The sequence below is a fragment of the Oncorhynchus kisutch genome, linkage group LG11 (assembly GCF_002021735.2).
Source record: "Oncorhynchus kisutch isolate 150728-3 linkage group LG11, Okis_V2, whole genome shotgun sequence".
Lineage (NCBI taxonomy): Eukaryota > Metazoa > Chordata > Actinopteri > Salmoniformes > Salmonidae > Oncorhynchus > Oncorhynchus kisutch.
In genome coordinates this window covers 75,795,989-75,816,248 of record NC_034184.2, presented here as the reverse complement: position 1 = coordinate 75,816,248, position 20,260 = coordinate 75,795,989, and the positions used below count along the sequence as shown (strand labels likewise).

At 46.5% G+C, this 20,260-nt stretch overlaps 2 protein-coding genes across 2 annotated transcripts in view; one reads left to right on the top strand and one right to left on the bottom strand.

Moving 5' to 3' along the window:
• tnfsf10 (TNF superfamily member 10) overlaps positions 1–8,043 on the top strand; it is an 11,735-nt gene extending 3,692 nt beyond the window's left edge. Inside the window, 6 exon segments of the mRNA XM_031835129.1 lie at positions 324–407; positions 409–465; positions 2,978–3,023; positions 3,347–3,463; positions 4,845–5,080; positions 6,808–8,043. Coding sequence (XP_031690989.1) covers positions 324–407; positions 409–465; positions 2,978–3,023; positions 3,347–3,463; positions 4,845–5,080; positions 6,808–7,017 — 750 coding nt within the window. The 3' untranslated portion in view covers positions 7,018–8,043.
• Positions 8,044–8,378: 335 nt separating this feature from the next.
• Positions 8,379–15,830, bottom strand: LOC109899227 (E3 ubiquitin-protein ligase MSL2-like). Its single transcript, XM_031835105.1, has 3 exons — positions 14,359–15,830; positions 9,528–10,870; positions 8,379–9,433 (listed from the first exon to the last, which is right to left on the bottom strand). The coding sequence occupies exons 1-3, from the start codon at positions 14,498–14,500 to the stop codon at positions 9,131–9,133; spliced, it is 1,788 nt and encodes a 595-aa protein (XP_031690965.1). The 5' UTR covers positions 14,501–15,830; the 3' UTR covers positions 8,379–9,130.
• Positions 15,831–20,260: the final 4,430 nt, after the last annotated feature.

Genomic DNA, 20,260 nt, shown 5'->3' with positions numbered 1-20,260 from the left:
CTGTCTGTCTGTCTGTCTGTCTGTCTGTGTGAGTGAGATCAGTGGTTATGGCTGTTAATCATTACCAACCTGTATACAACAGGAAACTGAAACCTAAAGAACAGCGACAGAGAAATGTTATGAAGACGTGTACAGACAGACACTCCATTTGAACATGCAATATTCCTTTGATTACAGTGTAACTTGAGGAAGTGAAGTAAACAACTGTTTATGATGCAGTGTTCTCAACTCTGGTCCCCCAAGAATCCCTAACAATGTTAGCCTACGCTCTTTGTTGTTCAGTGGAAGGAGTTGTGTAGTATTTAATTGTGTGTGTTGTTCAGATGAAGGAGATGTTTGCAAGGAGCAGTGTGTCGTGTCTGACACGGGCCGACCTCAGAGGGGGACACGTACGCTCCTCCACCGAGGGGGAGAGGAGACCCCTGCTGGCAGGTCACACAGCAACTACACATCCTCATAGAGAAGGTAACACACACCCTCATAGAGAAGGTAACACACACCCTCATAGAGAAGGTAACACACACCCTCATAGAGAAGGTAACACACACCCTCATAGAGAAGGTAACACACACCCTCATCGGGAAGGTAACACACACCCTCATAGAGAAGGTAGCACACACCCTCATAGAGAAGGTAACAGACATCCTCATAGAGAAGGTAACCAGACATCCTCCATAGAGAAGGTAACAGACACCCTCATAGAGAAGGTAACAGACACCCCTCATAGAGAAGGTACAGACATCCTCATAGAGAAGGTAACAGACATCCTCATAGAGAAGGTAACACACACCCTCATAGAGAAGGTAACACACACCCTCATAGAGAAGGTAACAGACATCCTCATAGGGAAGGTAACACACACCCTCATAGAGAAGGTAACACACACCCTCATAGAGAAGGTAACAGACTCCTCATAGAGAAGGTACACACATCCTCATAGAGAAGGTAACACACATCCTCATAGAGAAGGTAACACACATCCTCATAGAGAAGGTAACACACATCCTCATAGAGAAGGTAACAGACATCCTCATAGAGAAGGTAACAGACATCCTCATAGAGAAGGTAACACACATCCTCATAGAGAAGGTAACAGACATCCTCATAGAGAAGGTAACACACACCCTCATAGAGAAGGTAACACACATCCTCATAGAGAAGGTAACACACATCCTCATAGAGAAGGTAACAGACATCCTCATAGAGAAGGTAACAGACATCCTCATCGAGAAGGTAACAGACATCCTCATCGAGAGGTAACAGACATCCTCATCGAGTAGATATCCGCCTCGCAGGGGTCCCAGGTCTTATGATTGGACGAAGGGGCTCCATATATCATTTACCATTATCCACAGATCTAGGATAACCTTAACCATTAGGGGGGAAACGCAAAACTGACCAAAGATCAGCAACTTCACTCGCCTCAGAAAAGTTTCAGACATACAATGGGGTCTTTGTAGTGCAGTCTGGGATGGGATCCACTGTGGTTTAATCAGCACTGGAATGTACTCACCTGGCCAGAGACACACTCACACACACTTTTTTCAAGAAGGTTTTGGCTTTTATTTGAAATATGTTAAGTAAATGGTCTTTCTCTTCTTTCTCTCTCCGTCTTTCTGTCTGCCTCTGTCTGTCACCCCTCTGTCTGTCTGTCTGTCTGTCTGTCTGTCTGTCTGTCTGTCTGTCTGTCTGTCTGTCTGTCTGGCTGTCTTGTCTGTCTGTCTGTCTGTCTGTCTGTCTGTCTGTCTGTCTGTCTGTCTGTCTGTCTGTCTGTCTGTCTGTCTGTCTGTCTGTCTGTCGGTCTGTCTGTCTGTCTGTCTGTCTGTCTGTCTGTCTGTCTGTCTGTCTGTCTGTCTGTCTGTCTGTCTGTCTGTCTGTCTGTCTGTCTGTCTGTCTGTCTGTCTGTCTGTCTGTCTGTCTGTCTGTCTGTCTGGTCTGTCTGTCTGTCTGTCTGTCTGTCTGTCTGTCTGTCTGTCTGTCTGTCTGTCTGTCTGTCTGTCTGTCTGTCTGTCTGTCTGTCTGTCTGTCTGTCTGTCTGTCTGTCTGTCTTCTGTTGTCTGTCTGTCTGTCTGTCTGTCTGTCTGTCTGTCTGTCTGTCTGTCTGTCTGTCTGTCTGTCTGTCTGTCCTGTCGGTCTGTCTGTCTGTTCTGTCTGTCTGTCTGTCTGTCTGTCTGTCTGTCTGTCGTCTGTCTGTCTGTCTGTCTGTCTGCTGTCTGTCTGTCTGTCTGTCTGTCTGTCTGTCTGTCTGTCTGTCGTCTGTCTGTCCGTCTGTCTGTCTGTCTGTCTGTCTGTCTGTCTGTCTGTCTGTCTGTCTGTCTGTCTGTCTGTCTGTCTCTGTTCTGTCTGTCTGTCTGTCTGTCTGTCTGTCTTCTGTCTGTCTGTCTGTCTGTCTGTCTGTCTGTCTGTCCTGTCTGTCTTCTGCTGTCTGTCTGTCTGTCTGTCTGTCTGTTCTGTCTGTCTGTCTGTCTGTCTGTCTGTCTGTCTGTCTGTCTGTCTGTCTGTCTGTCTGTCTGTCTGTCTGTCTGTCTGTCTGTCTGTCTGTCTGTCTGTCTGTCGTCTGTCTCTGTCTGTCTGTCTGTCTGTCTGTCTGTCTGTCTGTCTGTCTGTCTGTCTGTCTGTCTGTCTGTCTGTCTGTCTTCTGTCTGTCTGTCTGTCTGTCTGTCTGTCTGTCTGTCTGTCTGTCTGTCTGTCTGTCTGTCTGGTCTGTCTGTCTGTCTGTCTGCTGTCTGTCTGTCTGTCTGTCTCTCCCCCTTCTCTGTCTGTCTTGTCTCTCCCCCTTCTCTGTCTGTCTCTCTCTCCCCCTTCTCTGTCTGTCTGTCTCTCCCCCTTCTCTGTCTGTCTGTCTCTCCCCCTTCTCTGTCTGTCTGTCTCTCCCCCTTCTCTCTCTGTCTGTCTCTCCCCTTCTCTGTCTGTCTGTCTCTCCCCCTTCTCTGTCTGTCTGTCTCTCCCCCTTCTCTCTCTGTCTCTCTCTCTTCAGTCTTTGTCTCAGCGATATCAGAGGGAGATCTCCTCAGCAGTTAGAGGTGAGATAATGACCTGTCTGACCTATAGAACTAGGGCAAAACGGCACCCTGTTCCCTGTCGGACTGGGATTTGCATTAGTAAAGCTAACATAGTAATAAGTAAGCACGCCTTGTTCAGAGGGCAGGAGTGAAGAGCCTATCTCCAGTTTCTGTAGCGTAAAGGAGGCTTGATGTCCAACTTCCAGCTATGGACAGGACGCTAGTAAACCACTACATACAAGTAACCTTTAATGGGAATGTCCATGTTACAAGTTCTATGTGGTTATCCCTGACTGATGTTTGACTAGGACAACTAGTTGATGTTCTAGCTCTCTCTCTGTCAGATGAGGTGTCCAGGGTGTTACCCTCACTGGTGATGGAGGACCAGGCTCCTTCTCGCCCCAAAGTCGCTGCCCACGTCACTGGCAGCTTGGCTCCCAAAGCACAGAGGGAGGGAGGAGGTGAGACCTATTTCAATGTTCACCCTTCACACTCTGCAACTACGTCAGAGACACTGTGTGTGTGTGTGTGTGTGTGTGTGTGTGTGTGTGTGCGCATGTGTATAACCCTGTGAAGCCTGGTGTTAAGAGTTTGATGAATCAAATCAAATCAAATTTTATTTGTCACATACACATGGTTAGCAGATGTTAATGCGAGTGTAGCGAAATGCTTGTTAGACTCTGGGGCCATGTGTCTCACACCTGTGTGTGCTGTGTTCTTCAGGTGTGTGTGTGTATATTTGTGTGTGTGTGTGTGTGTGTGTGTATATTTGTGTGTGTGTGTGCTGTGTTCTTCAGGTGTGCGTGTGTATATTTGTGTGTGTGTGTGTGTGTATATTTGTATTTGTGTGTGTGTGTGTGTATATTTGTATTTGTGTGGTGTGTGTGTGTGTGTGTGTGTACACTTCAGAGAGAGGGGAGAGGAGAGCTTCAAAGTGATTACATATCACTACAGTAATTAGTAATACAGACAGCAAGCAGTATGTGTCCCATGTGAGCTTTTAACTCAGTGGTAGATCTGGTAGAATGCACCAGCCCTGAACAGACTGACAGCTCGGTGTGAAGTGTTCCATTTATAGCCCAGGCCTAGTCTGTAGACATACAGTATTTTAATTGTTTTGCCATTTATGGCATCTTATAACACACTTTCAATAATATCTATTGAGGGTATTGAGGCCATTTATACTTAGTGGACAAAACATTAAGAACATCTACTCTTTCCATGACCAGGTGAATCCAGGTGAAAGCTATGATCCCTTATTGATGTCACTTGTTAAATCTACTTCAATCAGTGTAGATGAAGGGGAGGAGACAGGTTAAAGAAGGATTTTTAAGCCATGAGACATGGATTGTGTGTGTGCCAATCAGAGGATGAATGGGCAAGACAAAAGATTTAAATGTCTTTGAATAGGGTATGTTAGTAGGTGCCAGGTGCACGGGTTTGTGTCAAGAACTGCAACGATGCTGGGTTTTTCATGCTCAACAGTTTCCCTTGTGTATCAAGAATGGTCCACCACCCAAAGGACATCCAGCCAACTTGATATTGGAGCATTGGAGTCAACATGGGCCAGCCTCCCTGTAGAACACTTTGGACACCTTGTAGAGTCCATGTCCCGACGAATTGAGACTGTTCTGAGGGCAAAGGGGTGTTGCACAATATCTTCCTAATATTGCGCAACACACAATATTAGGGAGACGTTCCTAATGTTCCATATACTCGCTGTCCGTAGACTGTTCTATTCTCAACCAATTCTATTGTATTCTGTCTTAAGACCTAGCTCTGTCCAACTCCTGACCCTTGACCCTGCCTACTATCGCCTTTCTCCTTCCTGTCTGGCCACAGGTTCCCCAGGGCGGCGTGTGCAGGGGCAGAAGATCTCATGGTGGGAGGGGCATAATGGGCTGGCATTCCTTCAGGAAGTCCGATTGGTTGACGGGGAGCTGGTGGTGCCTCGCCCAGGACTCTATTATATCTATGCCCAGACCTACTTCAGACACACCCACCCCGAGGGGGAGGAAGAGGAGGAAGAGGACAGGGAGCAGAGGGGGAGACCCATGCTGCAGTATGTCTATAAGAAAGTGAGTTCATGGTGCCACGGTCGTGTTCAACATTTGTCCTATAAGAACGTGTGTTTTTAACATTTTCAGCTACAGTTGAAGTCGGAAGTTTACATACACCTTAGCCAAATACATTTAAACTCAGTTTTTCACAATTCCTGACATTTAATCCAAGTAAAAATTCCCTGTCTTAGGTCAGTTAGGATCACCATATTATTTTAAGAATGTGAAATGTTAGAATAATAGTAGACAGAATGATTTATTTCAGCTTTTATTTCTTTAATCACATTCCCAGTGGGTCAGACGTTTACATACACTCAATAAGTATTGGGTAACATTGCCTTTAAATTGTTTAACTTGGGTCAAACATTTTGGGTAGCCTTCCACAAGCTTCCCACAATAATTTGGGTGAATTTTGTCCCATTCCTCCTGACAGAGCTGGTGTAACTGAGTCAGGTTTGTAGGCCTCCTTGCTCGCACACGCTTTTTCAGTTCTGCCCACAAATGCTCTATAGGATTGAGTTCAGGGCTTTGTGATGGCCACTCCAATACCTTGACTATGTTGTCCTTAAGCCATTTTGCCACAACTTTGGAAGTATGCTTGGGGTCATTGTCCATTTGGAAGACCCATTTGCGACCAAGCTTTAACTTCCTGACTGATGTCTTGAGATGTTGCTTCAATATATCCACGTAATTTTCCTCCCTCATGATGCCACCTATTTTGTGAAGTGCACCAGTCCCTCCTGCAGCAAAGCACCCCCACAATACGATGCTGCCACCCCCACGCTTCACGGTTGGGATGGTGTTTTTCGGCTTGCAAGCCTCCCCCTTTTTCCTCCAAACATAACGATGGTCATTATGACCAAAAAGTTATATTTTAGTTTCATCAGACCAGAGGAAATTTCTCTAAAATGTACGATCTTTGTCCCCATGTGCAGTTCAAAACCGTAGTCAGGCTTTTTTATGGCGGTTTTGGAGCAGTGGCTTCTTCCTTGCTAAGCGGCCTTTCAGGTTATGTCAATATAGGACTTATTTTACTGTGGATATAGATACTTTTGTACCTGTTTCCTCCAGCATCTTCACAAGGTCCTTTGCTGTTGTTCTGGGATTGATTTGCACTTTTTGCACCAAAGGATGTTCGTCTCTAGGAGACAGAACGTGTCTCCTTCCTGAGCGGTATGACGCTATGTGGTCCCATGGTGTTTATACTTACGTACTATTGTGTGTACAGATGAATGTGGTACCTTCAGGCGTTTGGAAGTCTTGGTCTTGGCTGATTTCTTTTGATTTTCTCATGATGTCAAGCAGAGGCACTGAGTTTGAACGTAGGCCTTGAAATACATCCACAGGTACACCTCCAAATGACTCAAATTATGTCAATTAGCCTAACAGAAGCCTCTAAAGCCATTTCATAATTTTCTGGAATTTTCCAAGCTGTTTAAAGGCACAATCAACTTAGTGTATGTAAACTTCTGACCCACTGGAATTGTGATACAGTGAATTATAAGTGAAATAATCTGTCTGTAAACAATTGTTGGAAAAATTACTTGTATCATGCACAAAGTAGATGTCCTAACCGACTTGCCAAAGCTATAGTTTGTTAACAAGAAATTTGTGGAGTGGTTGAAAAACGAGTTTTAATGACTCCAACGACTCCAAGTGTATGTAAACTTCAGACTTCAACTGTATATGATATCGTGAGAGTTTATGGAAGGTAGTTGTAGTGATGGTGCTGTCTCCTCCACCAGGTGTCCTCCTACCCGGTACCCATCCTGCTGATGAAGACAAGCAGGACCTCCTGCTGGTCCCGGGACTCCCAGTTTTCTCTGCACTCCGCCCACCAGGGGGGGCTGTTCCCATTGGCTGCCGGAGATCACCTCCTCGTCACCGTTAGCAATGCCTCCGCCATCGACATGGATGAGAGGAGCAGCTTCTTCGGGGCTTTCCTGGTCAGCTAGAGGTCAGGGGTTCGTCTGTATGGTGACTCAGAGGGCTGGAACCTGGGATACACACTGTTTGGGAGCCATGTGTGTGTGCTGACAGACAAATCATTTGAAAGCTGTGTGTGTTGTACAAAGCTTTAAACTCTGCGACCCTGCTGGACATGTGAGCGGAGCTTGTGTGGTTATCCAACCACACCCAGGTGCCTAGGATCCAGCCTTCGCTCATGGCTCATCCAATGAGCTGTGTCCAAGGCCAGCAGGCCTGTGTTGATTAGATGAAAAGCAGCTGAGTGGCATGAGGTAGGGGTTCAACATCTGCTTTAGAACTTCATTGGACAAATGACCAATAATCAACCAATGAAAAGTGAGGGGATGATTGTGAATAAGTCTTAGTACTCTTTTCATCTGTCCTAAAAGGATGAGTCTCCTTCTCCTGTTTGTCTGAACTCAGATGATTTTAATGTAAATATGAACGTGGGGTGTTGTGGTTCTGTGTTATAACTGTATGGACATTGAATGTTGTTTGATTGTAGCCTGTCATATTTTTAACACAACCCCAAGCTCTCACCTGAGTAACACCGCCTGCGACCACATTCAATACAGCACTTTTCCACATTGTTTCACAGTATAGATGTTTAAGGCCATGACCCAGGAGGCCTACTGTACTGTAGCCCAGACCGACTGTCACTATGGGAACCAGTGTTAGAACATGGGTAATATTCACTTTACTAAAAGATTTACCGATTCTCCCAACAGATGATGGACTGATGTATATATCCATAGTTACAGACAAGCGGAGAGGTCTGGACAGGGTTACCAGTTAACCCGCCTCACTGGAGGGGGGGGGGGGGGGGGGGGGTTGAATAATTTTACCGTTCGTTCATGACTCCTATAGATCCATGGAAGCCGTGGAAGTGACCATGGAGACACACACTAAATAGGTTGTTGATGTTAATCACTTGTGCTCGAGTCCAACTGCTCTCATGTTCATGTAGAAAACATGTCTGTAAATGTGCACAATAAAGACACCAAAGAAACTAATATAGGCTACCATCGCTTGTGGTCATGTATAGCAGTAAGCATTCAGTACCAATCTATCACAAAACAGACGTGGGTCAAGGCGTCTTATGTGTGGACATTATATCAAGCATCTCACGCCACCTGCTGGTGGGTAGATGTTACTGACTACTAGTGGTCATACTAAAGACTGCAGGTGACCTGACTCCACAGGACAAAGGAGGGTGGAGGTATGCATTGTGCATGGTAAGTCATGTGAAGCAATTTGTGTAATGTGAATTGTGATGATTTTATTGGACTTTAAATACTCTAATTTTGCTTTGGTGTAAGTGTCAAAAAGAAACAACACAACTTAGGTTTTGATTTTCTTTTTTGTGGAAATATGTTCCATGTATATTACAGGTTTTTAATGCCCGAGGGAAACAAAACGACAGCTGGAGACAGCAGAAACTAGCACTAATAGGACAGGGACATCATTTAGACAGAACCACCCACACCGGATTTGATAGGCTGACAGTTGGAGTGGGTGTGGCCCACTAGGTTAGGTGACATCCAATAAATACTGCAAATGTTTGTTAATGTAACTTATAAAATATATCATAAAACATCCTCTTAAATGGAATTTAATAAGTTCTGTGTACAAAAACAAAAGTTCATAAATTACAGTCAGTCTACTGATGTCGGTCTGTGGCTGAGTCCTATCAACAGGCCTAGGGCCTGTCAAATGGCACCCTACCCCCATCTAGTGTACCGAGGCCCTGGCCAAAATAAGTGCACTATCTACGGTACCACCCCCCTCTGACACACAGCACAACGAGCCCATCGCAGGCCAACACGCCATGCCCTACACATCACCGATAGTACAAAACAAAACTTCTAACCCTCACAAAATAAAAATCTCTGAACATACAGTAACGATATCCCTCTTCCATCCATCTCATCAGTACGTAAGACCAAAAGCACGTTCCAGGCGCTGTATGGAGAGTGTATATGTGTCTCTGAGTAACACTCCCTCTACCGCCTGTCACAGTAGCTGCCTTATTCTCAACCCCGCCCCTCCAGGTCCATCTGCACAGCCCATTGGTCAATAATGTCCAGGGAGGGCGGGTCTTCAACAGTCAAACCTCATGTCCAGCGAATCATCATACCCCCTGTCCTCATGTCCTGCCCCCACCCCGGACAGGAAGGACACCCCCGTCGCTCCTGTTGCCGTGGTGATGAGCTGGTTGCCGTGTGGGGTGTTGCTGGTTGCCGGGCTACGCAGGGCTGCAGCTGTGATGGAGGTGAGGTTGATGCCGAGCGTGAGCCGCGTCTGTTCTAGAGCCTTCTCTGGAACCGCAAACGCCTCCAGCTTCTTCTCCCCGTTCGCCATGTAGGAGTTCTGGCAGCCGCGGCAGATACAGTCCAGACATGCCTTGGAGGAATATGAATATTATTTACAATCATTGAACTACAGATAGGGGAACACGGATTTCAGACCAAGCCATAGTAAATCTATAGTAACTCACCTTGCGGTTGGAGTAGCAGGGGCAGCGCTGCCCCCTGCAGGTGAGAACAGAGGGGTTCTGAGTGGCTCTCCCACACTTACAGCCCTTCTTCTCCACCGGCTTCTTGTACAGGGGCTTGGAGGGGCTGGGTGGGTGAGAGAGAGGGTGAGCATGGCCGTGGGGGGGCAGGCGGTCACGGGGCTGGGCGCGGGGCTTGGGGACTCCCTGCCTGGCCTTGGTGTAGGCCTTCTTAGGGCCCCCGTGGTGCTCCAGGCTCTTCTTCAGGCCCTTGGATGACACCAGCATTGTCTTACCCACCTTGGGAGGCCCACCATTCGGCACGGGCGCCAGGTGAGGCGGGGTGATGGCGGAAGGAAGTTTGGGCTCCCGTTTGACAGTGGCGGTTGGGAGGTGAAGGGGGTTGGTGGCGCCCAAGGGTGGGCCTCTGAGGATGGTGGCGATGGGGAGGGGCTGCACCTTCTCACTGTCGCTCTCAGAGCGTGAACGCTTGCGGTGGCAGTGAGGGGGTAGGCGGGGAAGGGCAGGGGTGGGCTGGGGGGGAGGCAGGGGAAGTCTAGGGATGTTCTCTGGGGGGAGGGAGGGGGTGAGGCGAGGGGAGTCAGGGGTAGGAGGGCAGTAAGATCCGTTGTGGGGGGGGACAGAGGGATTGCCTGGCTGGTCAGGCAGTTCAGGGTTGGGTTCTGGCTCCAAGGTCCTAAGAACCTCCTCCACGCTCAACAGCAGACCTCCGCCATGTTTATTAAGCTCCTCCCCAAATGTGCTAATGTTACAAAGTCCCACCTCCCCACTACCTACCACGTCAACACACACAGGTAGCTCCTCCCCCAAGCTCTCCTGCTTCAGGACACCTCCACCTGTAGCTAAGGTAATAGGTGGTGGCAAGTCCTGATTGGCCAGGCCGTTACAGTCGTGAAGCCCGTTAACCCCACCCACAGGGATAAGCCCCTCCTCCTGGCTCTCCTCTGCAGGCAGAGCCTCAGTAGGTCTGAGGTCAGAAATTGAGGGGGCCGTCGGTGGAGACTGGCTCGCCAAATCCATAGTGTCCTCCCCTTCCTGCTCGCTTTCGGCCAATGACAGGCCCTCGTTAAGAATGGCGAGGAGGTCGGGCGAATCACTGGCTGCGCTAGCAATGTGCGGGGCGAGAGGTGATTGGGCGATGTAGAGGCAGAGCTTCCTGTAGCAGTGGACCAATAAGGAGAGCTGCCTGTTCTCCTGGAAGCGGGAGTAGTCTTTACACCAGGAACAGGACGGCTTGAGCAGCATCCTCTGGCCCTTACAGCCCCGACACACATAGTGCTGGCACTGGGAGTTAGTGGGCGCTATGGGGTCCTGCAGCAGGTTACCTGGAGAAGAGAATCATCTTCAGTCATTTATGCTAAGACAAACATTTATTTATCCTTTATTCAACTGGGTGAGAACAGTTGAGATATAAATCACTCCAACGGCAGCATTACAATTGTCCATACAACATAACACAAACCATAAACAGGAGCCATAATCATTCTTAATAACGAGTTGATGATATGTAGCTTAGCAGTGGACTGATGATAATGAGTACTGAGGTGGTGGGATAAATATGAAAGTGATTAATTCAATTGCTCTTCCGCTCTGAATATTCAACTGTAATGAAGTGAGCACAGCACCAAAGCAACAGCATGTCAATTAAGTCAACGACATTGGTTTTGAATAAAGCCCTTTGTCATATAAAGTATAACATGGTCCAGGTAGAAAGTGAAGAGGGTTCATATTCTGTTAAATGCATATTTCAACCGGTTATAAAGCGGTAATATTCAAAGAGGCGGCTCAATACTGATTGCCTCTGCAAGGCTTGATGACCGCTGTGCTTTGAGAGCAGCTTCCTTAGCAACAGTGGTCGTTAGGGATGGCAGCTGAGAGAGGGGACTCACGCTGCAGAGTTCCATTTAGAAAAACAAAAAGGCCTTAGATATAGACCATGTTGGATGCGTCCTCTACCCAGCGGCTGCAGCTCCGACTTCAGTCATGTTTAGTGGGCCAGTAACTGAAAGGTTGCTGGATCGAATCCCAGAGCTGACAAGGTAGAAATCTGTCCTTCTACCCCTGAACAAGGGAGTTAACCCACTGTTCCCCGGTAGGCAGTCATTGCAAATAAGAATTTGTTCTTAACCGACTTGCCTAGTTAAATAAAGGTTCCATAAAAATAAGATGAAACAAGTGCTTACAAGTCCTTAACCAACAACGCAGCTAAGAAAACACTTACTAAATAAACAAAAAAGTAATAAAATAACAATGAGGCTATATACAGGGGGTACCGAGTCAATGTGGAGGCTATATACAGGGGGTACCGAGTCAATGTGGAGGCTATATACAGGGGGTACCGAGTCAATGTGGAGGCTATATACAGGGGGTACCGAGTCAATGTGGAGGCTATATACAGGGGGTACCGAGTCAATGTGGAGGCTATATACAGGGGGTACCGAGTCAATGTGGAGGCTATATACAGGGGGTACCGAGTCAATGTGGAGGCTATATACAGGGGGTACCGAGTCAATGTGGAGGCTATATACAGGGGGTACCGAGTCAATGTGGAGGCTATATACAGGGGGTACCGAGTCAATGTGGAGGCTATATACAGGGGGTACCGAGTCAATGTGGAGGCTATATACAGGGGGTACCGAGTCAATGTGGAGGCTATATACAGGGGGTACCGAGTCAATGTGGAGGCTATATACAGGGGGTACAGAGTCAATGTGGAGGCTATATACAGGGGGTACCGAGTCAATGTGGAGGCTATATACAGGGGGTACCGAGTCAATGTGGAGGCTATATACAGGGGGTACCGAGTCAATGTGGAGGCTATATACAGGGGGTACCGAGTCAATGGGGAGGCTATATACAGGGGGTACCGAGTCAATGTGGAGGCTATATACAGGGGGTACCGAGTCAATGTGGAGGCTATATACAGGGGGTACCGAGTCAATGTGGAGGCTATATACAGGGGGTACCGAGTCAATGTGGAGGCTATATACAGGGGGTACCGAGTCAATGTGGAGGCTATATACAGGGGGTACAGAGTCAATGTGGAGGCTATATACAGGGGGTACCGGTACCGAGTCAATGTGGAGGCTATATACAGGGGGTACCGAGTCAATGTGGAGGCTATATACAGTGGGTACCGGTACCGAGTCAATGTGGAGACTATATACAGGGGGTACCGAGTCAATGTGGAGGCTATATACAGGGGGTACCGGTACAGAGTCAATGGGGAGGCTATATACAGGGGGTACCGAGTCAATGTGGAGACTATATACAGGGGGTACCGAGTCAATGTGGAGGCTATATACAGGGGGTACCGGTACCGAGTCAATGTGGAGGCTATATACAGGGGGCACCGAGTCAATGTGGAGGCTATATACAGGGGGTACAGAGTCAATGTGGAGGCTATATACAGGGGGTACCGGTACCGAGTCAATGTGGAGGCTATATACAGGGGGTACCGAGTCAATGTGGAGGCTATATACAGTGGGTACCGGTACCGAGTCAATGTGGAGACTATATACAGGGGGTACCGAGTCAATGTGGAGGCTATATACAGGGGGTACCGGTACAGAGTCAATGGGGAGGCTATATACAGGGGGTACCGAATCAATGTGGAGACTATATACAGGGGGTACCGAGTCAATGTGGAGGCTATATACAGAGGGTACCGGTACCGAGTCAATGTGGAGACTATATACAGGGGGTACCGAGTCAATGTGGAGGCTATATACAGGGGGTACCGGTACCGAGTCAATGTGGAGGCTATATACAGGGGGTACCGGTACAGAGTCAATGTGGAGGCTATATACAGGGGGTACCGGTACAGAGTCAATGTGGAGGCTATATACAGGGGGTACCGGTACAGAGTCAATGTGGAGACTATATACAGGGGGTACAGGTACCGAGTCAATGTGGAGACTATATACAGGGTGTACCAGTACCGAGTCAATGTGGAGGCTACATACAGGGGGTACCGGTACCGGGTCAATGTGGAGACTATATACAGGGGGTACCGGTACCGAGTCAATGTGCGGGGTAGAGGTTGGTCGAGGTAATTTGTACATGTAGGTAACGTTAGGTGACTATGCATAGATAATAAACAGCGAGTAAAAACGTCACCCCATTGAATGAACCTCGTGTATAATCATCACTCCCACCCCACACAAAAAAAGGACAAAAACACCAGTAGTATTCTTGACTGAGCTAGTGCGGCTGCTCGGCTTCCTTCCTGCTCAGGAAGGGGCTCGGCTCGAAATGCATTTTTAAAGACTGCGCACGCACCGTCTCACAACACAAACATGCCCCCCCACTGACAGAGTCACGAGGGCACCGGACAGAACAAAGGACGTTGAATGAATAAATAAACATCTGACAAACACTCGCTTCTGTTCTGGCTGTGCAAACACATGTACCTGTCCGACAGTGATTTAGTTACACATGGTGTGGAGCAGCTGGATGAGGTTAGCTACCTAGCGATGAAGAATGGGGAAATGTAGCTAACCCGTGCAGTAGCTAGCTACTAGTTTGATTTTATTCAAGCAATTCGGTCAAATCAGCCAGTTTAAGACTGGATCAGTGTGAAGCTATGGAATACATTGAAATGGATCGCAGGGAGACGTGCAGTAGCTAGCCTAGTTAGTTAAAGTAGACATCCACGCCGTCGGCTAACTAGTTTCCCCGACATCCAATTGGAACGGGGGTGTGTCACAATGCCTGGTGTTCCATGGCGGGGATACAGCTAGGCTAGTTGGTAGCTATATGGATATATACAGGGGAACCGAGCCCCTTAAAATAATACTACCGATGCACTTACCACATACGAGGCAGGACAGCGACTGGCGAAAGAAGGGCAGTTGCTTGTAGAGCTCCGCCAGGGCCCGGGGATCGCGAGGGTCGCACTGCAGCACCGAACGACACGCGGACACGTACAGAGTGGTGGCATTCACCGGGTTCATCTCAACAGCCAAGGGACGGAAACATCCAGTCCGAGAAAAAAAACTAGCGCGCAAACACACGCACAGGTCCTCCGGCGAAAGTCCTGTGGCTCACGTTTAAATGGAGAAGAGGCCCACAACTCCCTTCTCGTCCGTCCTATTATTGCCTAAAGGAGGATGGGAGGGCATAGATGGCTGATGTAGCTAGCTAAATACTAATGGTGCTAACCTAGCGTAGCTTTATCGCCAAAATAGTGCTGGTAAGATCGTCTATGCACCAAATAGGTAAATGTGTGATACAGCTAGAATGTAAGTTAGCTGCAAATCAGTTAAACACACAGGTATGAAGTCTGTTCGTGGTAGCATGGATAGAACATTACTGTATTCATAATCACAACCAATTCATCTTTAGCGTTTTCCTCTTTTCCACGGCACGAAATATGCCCAAATGATCATCATGGCATAAAAATAAAACGGTTAATCCCATTAAGTGCATACATACAAAAATAAATCTCGAGCAAATGAATTAATCAAAGCCCGTGCACTTGTCTTTCACACAATCCGTGGAGCGAGCAGCACTCGCTGGTCGAGTTATAATTCAACAACAATACAGTCACTGGTGTGGTGGCGCTCTTTCTCCAACTCCGGCCTCCAATTATACACTGTTAGGCACCTTCGTACCAAATTCAAACAGAGCTGCTTTGCTAACGTTAATAGTGAAATCTTATTCGTTTGTTCTCCCGCATTCCTTCCTTATTCGCATCTTCCTTTTTATCTAAAGTTGGCTCCTCGACTTCTGGCCTGCATATTCGTGGCACGTAGGCAGTGATAGTCAGCAAGCAGCACGCTCAGATTCTGTTGTTGTCCGCGGTTCATGGCGGATACGCTGCGAAAACAAAACAGGCCGCCTTGGCTCCCGCTAGCGCACGGAGTTAAAGCCAGTTACAGCAGGATAACTAACAAGAGGGGGTAAACTGGAAGAGGTAGTGGAGAATGGAGAGAGAGTATGGAAATCTTTGTTGAAGAAGTAAAATAAGCGCCCGTCAGAGCACCGGGGTATATTTACGCCGGCCGTGCGAGCTTGCACCGGCGGCACCAGGATATCAAGAACAAAAATAGGCCGCTTTTCCTCTTTTTGGAACTAGTCCTTTGTTTTTTCCCTCCTCTCCGATTGAGTATGAGCAAAAAAGCAATCGGTGCGACGACGTTATGTTAGCGTTCGAAGAAGAATAACACTCATGTGTATTATTGGAGTAAGATTGTAACAGTTGTGTGTTTGTATAGCCTGCTGCTATCGCCAGGCGCGGAGGTTATTCTCCCCTCCCGTTTCCTCTCCGCAGTCAATCAAACAGAGGGGCGCTGTTTCTCACATCTCGCGAGAATAAAATTCTTCTTCGTGTAGTTTTCCGGCAGCCCAGACACTTTCTTCACAGAGTTTCTAAACCCAGAAGCGCAGCATCGCGAGACTTCCGGGAACGCTTGCGAAACAGACCAAACAGGACCAGGTTGGGGTTTGGGGTTCGAGAAATCAATGAGAGAAGTAAAACATTCTTCCTTAGTTGTTAATTTTCTCAAAATCTAAAGGCGCAACATAGAATGGAGCGAATGTTTTAAGTAGTTGAACTTCGTATTACTCCAACCTCGTTAAAGTGACAAACTGACACGTTTTCATTCTCTTCAAAAACAACTTTATATTGAAGGAGTGCCTTTGACTTGACGGCCTGCACATGCGCAGTTTGGCGCGAGAGACTGTTTCTATGCATGAGTTTAGCTAGCCAACATCACCATGACATCGCCTACAAGCAGTGTTGGCCTATCTTCATACTATACTGTCTTTGCTTTCTTCTTCTCCTCTGGTATTATGGCGGTCCGCATACAAACGTTGAAGGTGCATGCCGCCACCTACTGTACGTGTAGTGAATGAGAATAAACCCACCACATACTACGCAAAAATAAAATGAATTACAAAAAAACATCCCACTCCTTCAGCCATACTCCAAATCACACCCCTACACAGGCTCAGGGGCCTGTGAGGATGGAACATTAGTGGATGCTACTTTATACAATGTTTACATACCCTACATTACTTGTCTCATATGTATATGTATATACTGTACTCTATATCATCTACTGCATCTTTATGTAATACATGTATCACTAGCCACTTTAAACTATGCTACGTTGTTTACGTACCCTACATTAATCATCTCATATGTATATACTGTACTCGATACCATCTACTCCATCTTGCCTATGCCGTTCTGTACCACCAGTCATTCATATATCTTTATGTACATATTCTTTATCCCTTTACACTTGTGTGTATAAGGTAGTAGTTTTGGAATTGTTAGGTTAGATTACTCATTGGTTAGTACTGCATTGTCGGAACTGGAAGCACAAGCATTTCGCTACACTCACATTAACATCTGCTAACCATGCGAATGTGACCATTAACATCTGCTAACCATGTGTATGTGACAAATACATTTGATTTGATTTGTAATGCCTCTCCCTGAGTCCCCAAAAACTTTCAGCCGCAATCACAACAATTTTATTTATTAATTTCACCTTTATTTAACCAGGTAGGCCAGTTGAAAACAAATCTAATTTACAACTACGACCTGGCCAAGATAAAGCAAAGCAGTGCGACAAAAACAACACAGAGTTACACATGGAGTAAACAATCTTACAGAAAATAACACACTAGAAACATCTGTGTACAAATGAAGGATGGAGGTAAAGGCAATAAATAGGCCAATAGTGACGAAGTAATTACAATTTAGCAAATTACACTGGAGTGATATATGTGCAGATGAGGATGTGTAAGTAGAAATACTGGTGTGCAAAAGAGCAGAAAAACAAAAACAAATATGGGGATGAGGTAGGTAGATGGTTGGTTGGATGGGCTATTTACAGATGGGCTGTGTACAGCTGCAGCGATAGGTAAGCTGCTCTGACAGCTGACGCTTAAAGTTAGTGAGGGAGATATAAGTCTCCAACTCCAGTGATTTTTGCAATTCGTTCCAGTCATTGGCAGAAGAAAACTGGAAGGAAAAGGGGGTGTTGGCTTTGGGGATGACCAGTGAAATATACCTGCTGGAGCGCGTGCTACGGGTGGGTGTTGCTATGGTGATCAGTGAGCTGAGATAAGGCGGGGCTTTACCAAGCAAAGACTTATAGATGACCTGGAGCCAGTGGGTTTGGTGATGAATATGAAGCGGACCAGCCAACGAGATCATACAGGTCATAGTGGTGGGTAGTATATGGGGCTTTGGTGACAAAACGGATGGCACTGTGATACATTGCATCAAATTTGCTGAGTAGAGTGTTGGAGGCTATTTTATAAATTACATCGCCAAAGTCAAGGATCGGTAGGATAGTCAGTTTTACGAGGGTATGTTTGGCAGCATGAGTGAAGGAGGCTTTGTTGCGAAATAGGAAGCTTATTCTATATTTAACTTTGGACTGGAGACAATGCCTATTTTCTCAGATGCCCTCTTTGTTTGCGCTGTGCAGTTTATAACCAATGCAATAAACGATACAAAGTCCACCTCTTTAACATGCAACATGTCAAGATCCTGTTGGCGAGTAACATTTACTAGTTTCTCTAATCCAACTACCATTACTCCCTTCTTCCACTCTTCTCAACGCCTCCTAATAGGAGACACGCTGGACAGCCCTTACTCTTGTCACCTTGGTGTCCTTCATCCTAACAGGGCACTTCATGGTTTTGGGCACATGCTCGCCACCACAATTGCAGGCATAATATACTCCTCGGATCGTTCGGTGATGTTCGGTGTAGCCGGCTGCTGGCAAACGCCCTTCACTCATCAACCCTGGAATTGTCTCGTCATCATTACACTCACCTGGTTCCAACCCCTACTCTATCACTGTAAATATACTCCGTCTGTCATTTGTCTTTGTGGGTCATTGTAAATGCTGCTTGTTGTCCTGAGAGGAATCTCTCCTACTATTGCTTGAATACTTTATTATTCTGCACTTTGGGTTTCGTCCTTTTAATATTATAGTGCTTTAATAAACTCAGTAGTTCTAAACCTTCGACTACTGCCTACACCTTTCTACACTTGTGACAGCCTGCAAAACAACTACACAACAATAAACAATACATCAATTTCACTATAACAGTGACAAATGGTGCCCACAAGCTGTTAGGGCCTACATAAAGCTGTCCCAACAGCAGTCCCAACATCTTACCACTGTTACACCTGGCTATCAGCTGAGCTTTGTCTGGCAGCGGAACAGTTCATTCAGCCTCATTTACTGCCTTAAAAAAACACACACTACTGTTCAAAGTTTGGGGTCACTTAGAAATGTCCTTGTTTTTGAAAGAAAATATATTTTTTTGTCCATTAAAATAACATAAAATTGATCAGAAATACAGCGTAGACTTTGTTAATGTTGTAAATTACATTTGTTGCTGGAAACGGCAGATTTTTTATGGAATATCTACATAGGCGTACAGAGGCCCTGTCACGAATACCACCAAAGGTGGCTCCCGTTCCTGTTCGGGTGGCGCTCGGCGGTTGTCGTCGCCGGTCTACTAGCTGCCACCGATCCCTTTTTCCTTTTCGTTTGTTTTTGTCTGATTGTTTTCACCTGTTCCTTGTTGGGGTTTTGGGATGGGTGTTATTTAAGTTCCTTTTGCCCACTGGTGTTTGTGCTTGTTGTGTTTGTTACGTTTGTGGTGTATCGTCGGTTTTGGGTTTTCGCTGTCCGGGTTTGTGTAACTAGGTTTTGGGTTTGTTTTTGCACCTGTGTTTTAGGGCTTCACCCATGTTTGGACCTGTTACTTGGTTAAGGACATTAAAGCCTTTTTTCCCCCGTTTACTTTGCTCTCTGCGTCTGACTCCTCACCCATCACTCACCCATCGTTACAGGCCCATTATCAGCATCCACCACTACTGTGTTCCAACAGCACATTGTGTTAGCTAATCCAAGTTTATCATATTAAAAGGCTAATTGATCATTAGAAAACCATTTTGCAATTATCTTAGCACAGCTGAAAACTGTAGTTCTGATTAAATAAGCAATAAAGCTGGCCTTCTTTAGACTAGTTGAGTATCCGGAACATCAGCATTTGTGGGTTCAATTACAGTCTAAAAATGGCCAGAAACAAAGACTTTCTTCTGAAACTCATCAGTCTATTCTTGTTCTGAAAAATGAAGGTTATTCCATGCGAGAAATTGCCAAGAATCTGAAGATCTCGTACAACGCTGTGTACTACTCCCTTCACAGCGCAAACTGGCTCTAGCCAGAATAGAAAGAGGAGTGGGTGGCCCCAATGCATAACTGAGCAAGAGGCTATTCTCTCTCTCTCTCTCTCTCTCTCTCTCTCTCTCTCTCTCTCTCTCTCTCTCTCTCTCACACTCTCTCTGTCTCTCTCTCACTCTCTCTGTCTCTCTAACACTTTTACACAGGGATTGAAAGCTTCTCCACCCTTGCCTGGATGCTGCATGTGAACTGTGAACCTCATCCATTCTACTGGAACTTTCCTGAATCCTCTCCTTATGTCATTGCCTTCTCTCCTACGGATCAGTGGCTGTTAACAAATGGATAATTGTAGGCAAATTCAGTAGGAATTTGTATTCAGTATTCAGTAGTGTGTGTTTGATTGTAAAGGGGCTTCCCTCTCACTGTCTGTGTGTGTTTGATTGTAAAGGGGCTTCCCTCTCACTGTCTGTGTGTGTTTGATTGTAAAGGGGCTTCCCTCTCACTGTCTGTGTGTGTTTGATTGTAAAGGGGCTTTCCTCTCACTGTCTG

Excerpts from the sequence above, each read along its gene's own strand:
- LOC109899227 (XM_031835105.1), bottom strand. The coding sequence starts at position 14,500 with ATGAACCCGGTGAATGCCACCACTCTGTACGTGTCCGCGTGTCGTTCG. Across the intron at positions 10,871-14,358 it reads GCTGTCCTGCCTCGTATGTG|GTAACCTGCTGCAGGACCCC; the intron begins GTAAGTGCATCG and ends TCTCTTCTCCAG. Across the intron at positions 9,434-9,527 it reads CCTGCTACTCCAACCGCAAG|GCATGTCTGGACTGTATCTG; the intron begins GTGAGTTACTAT and ends TATTCCTCCAAG.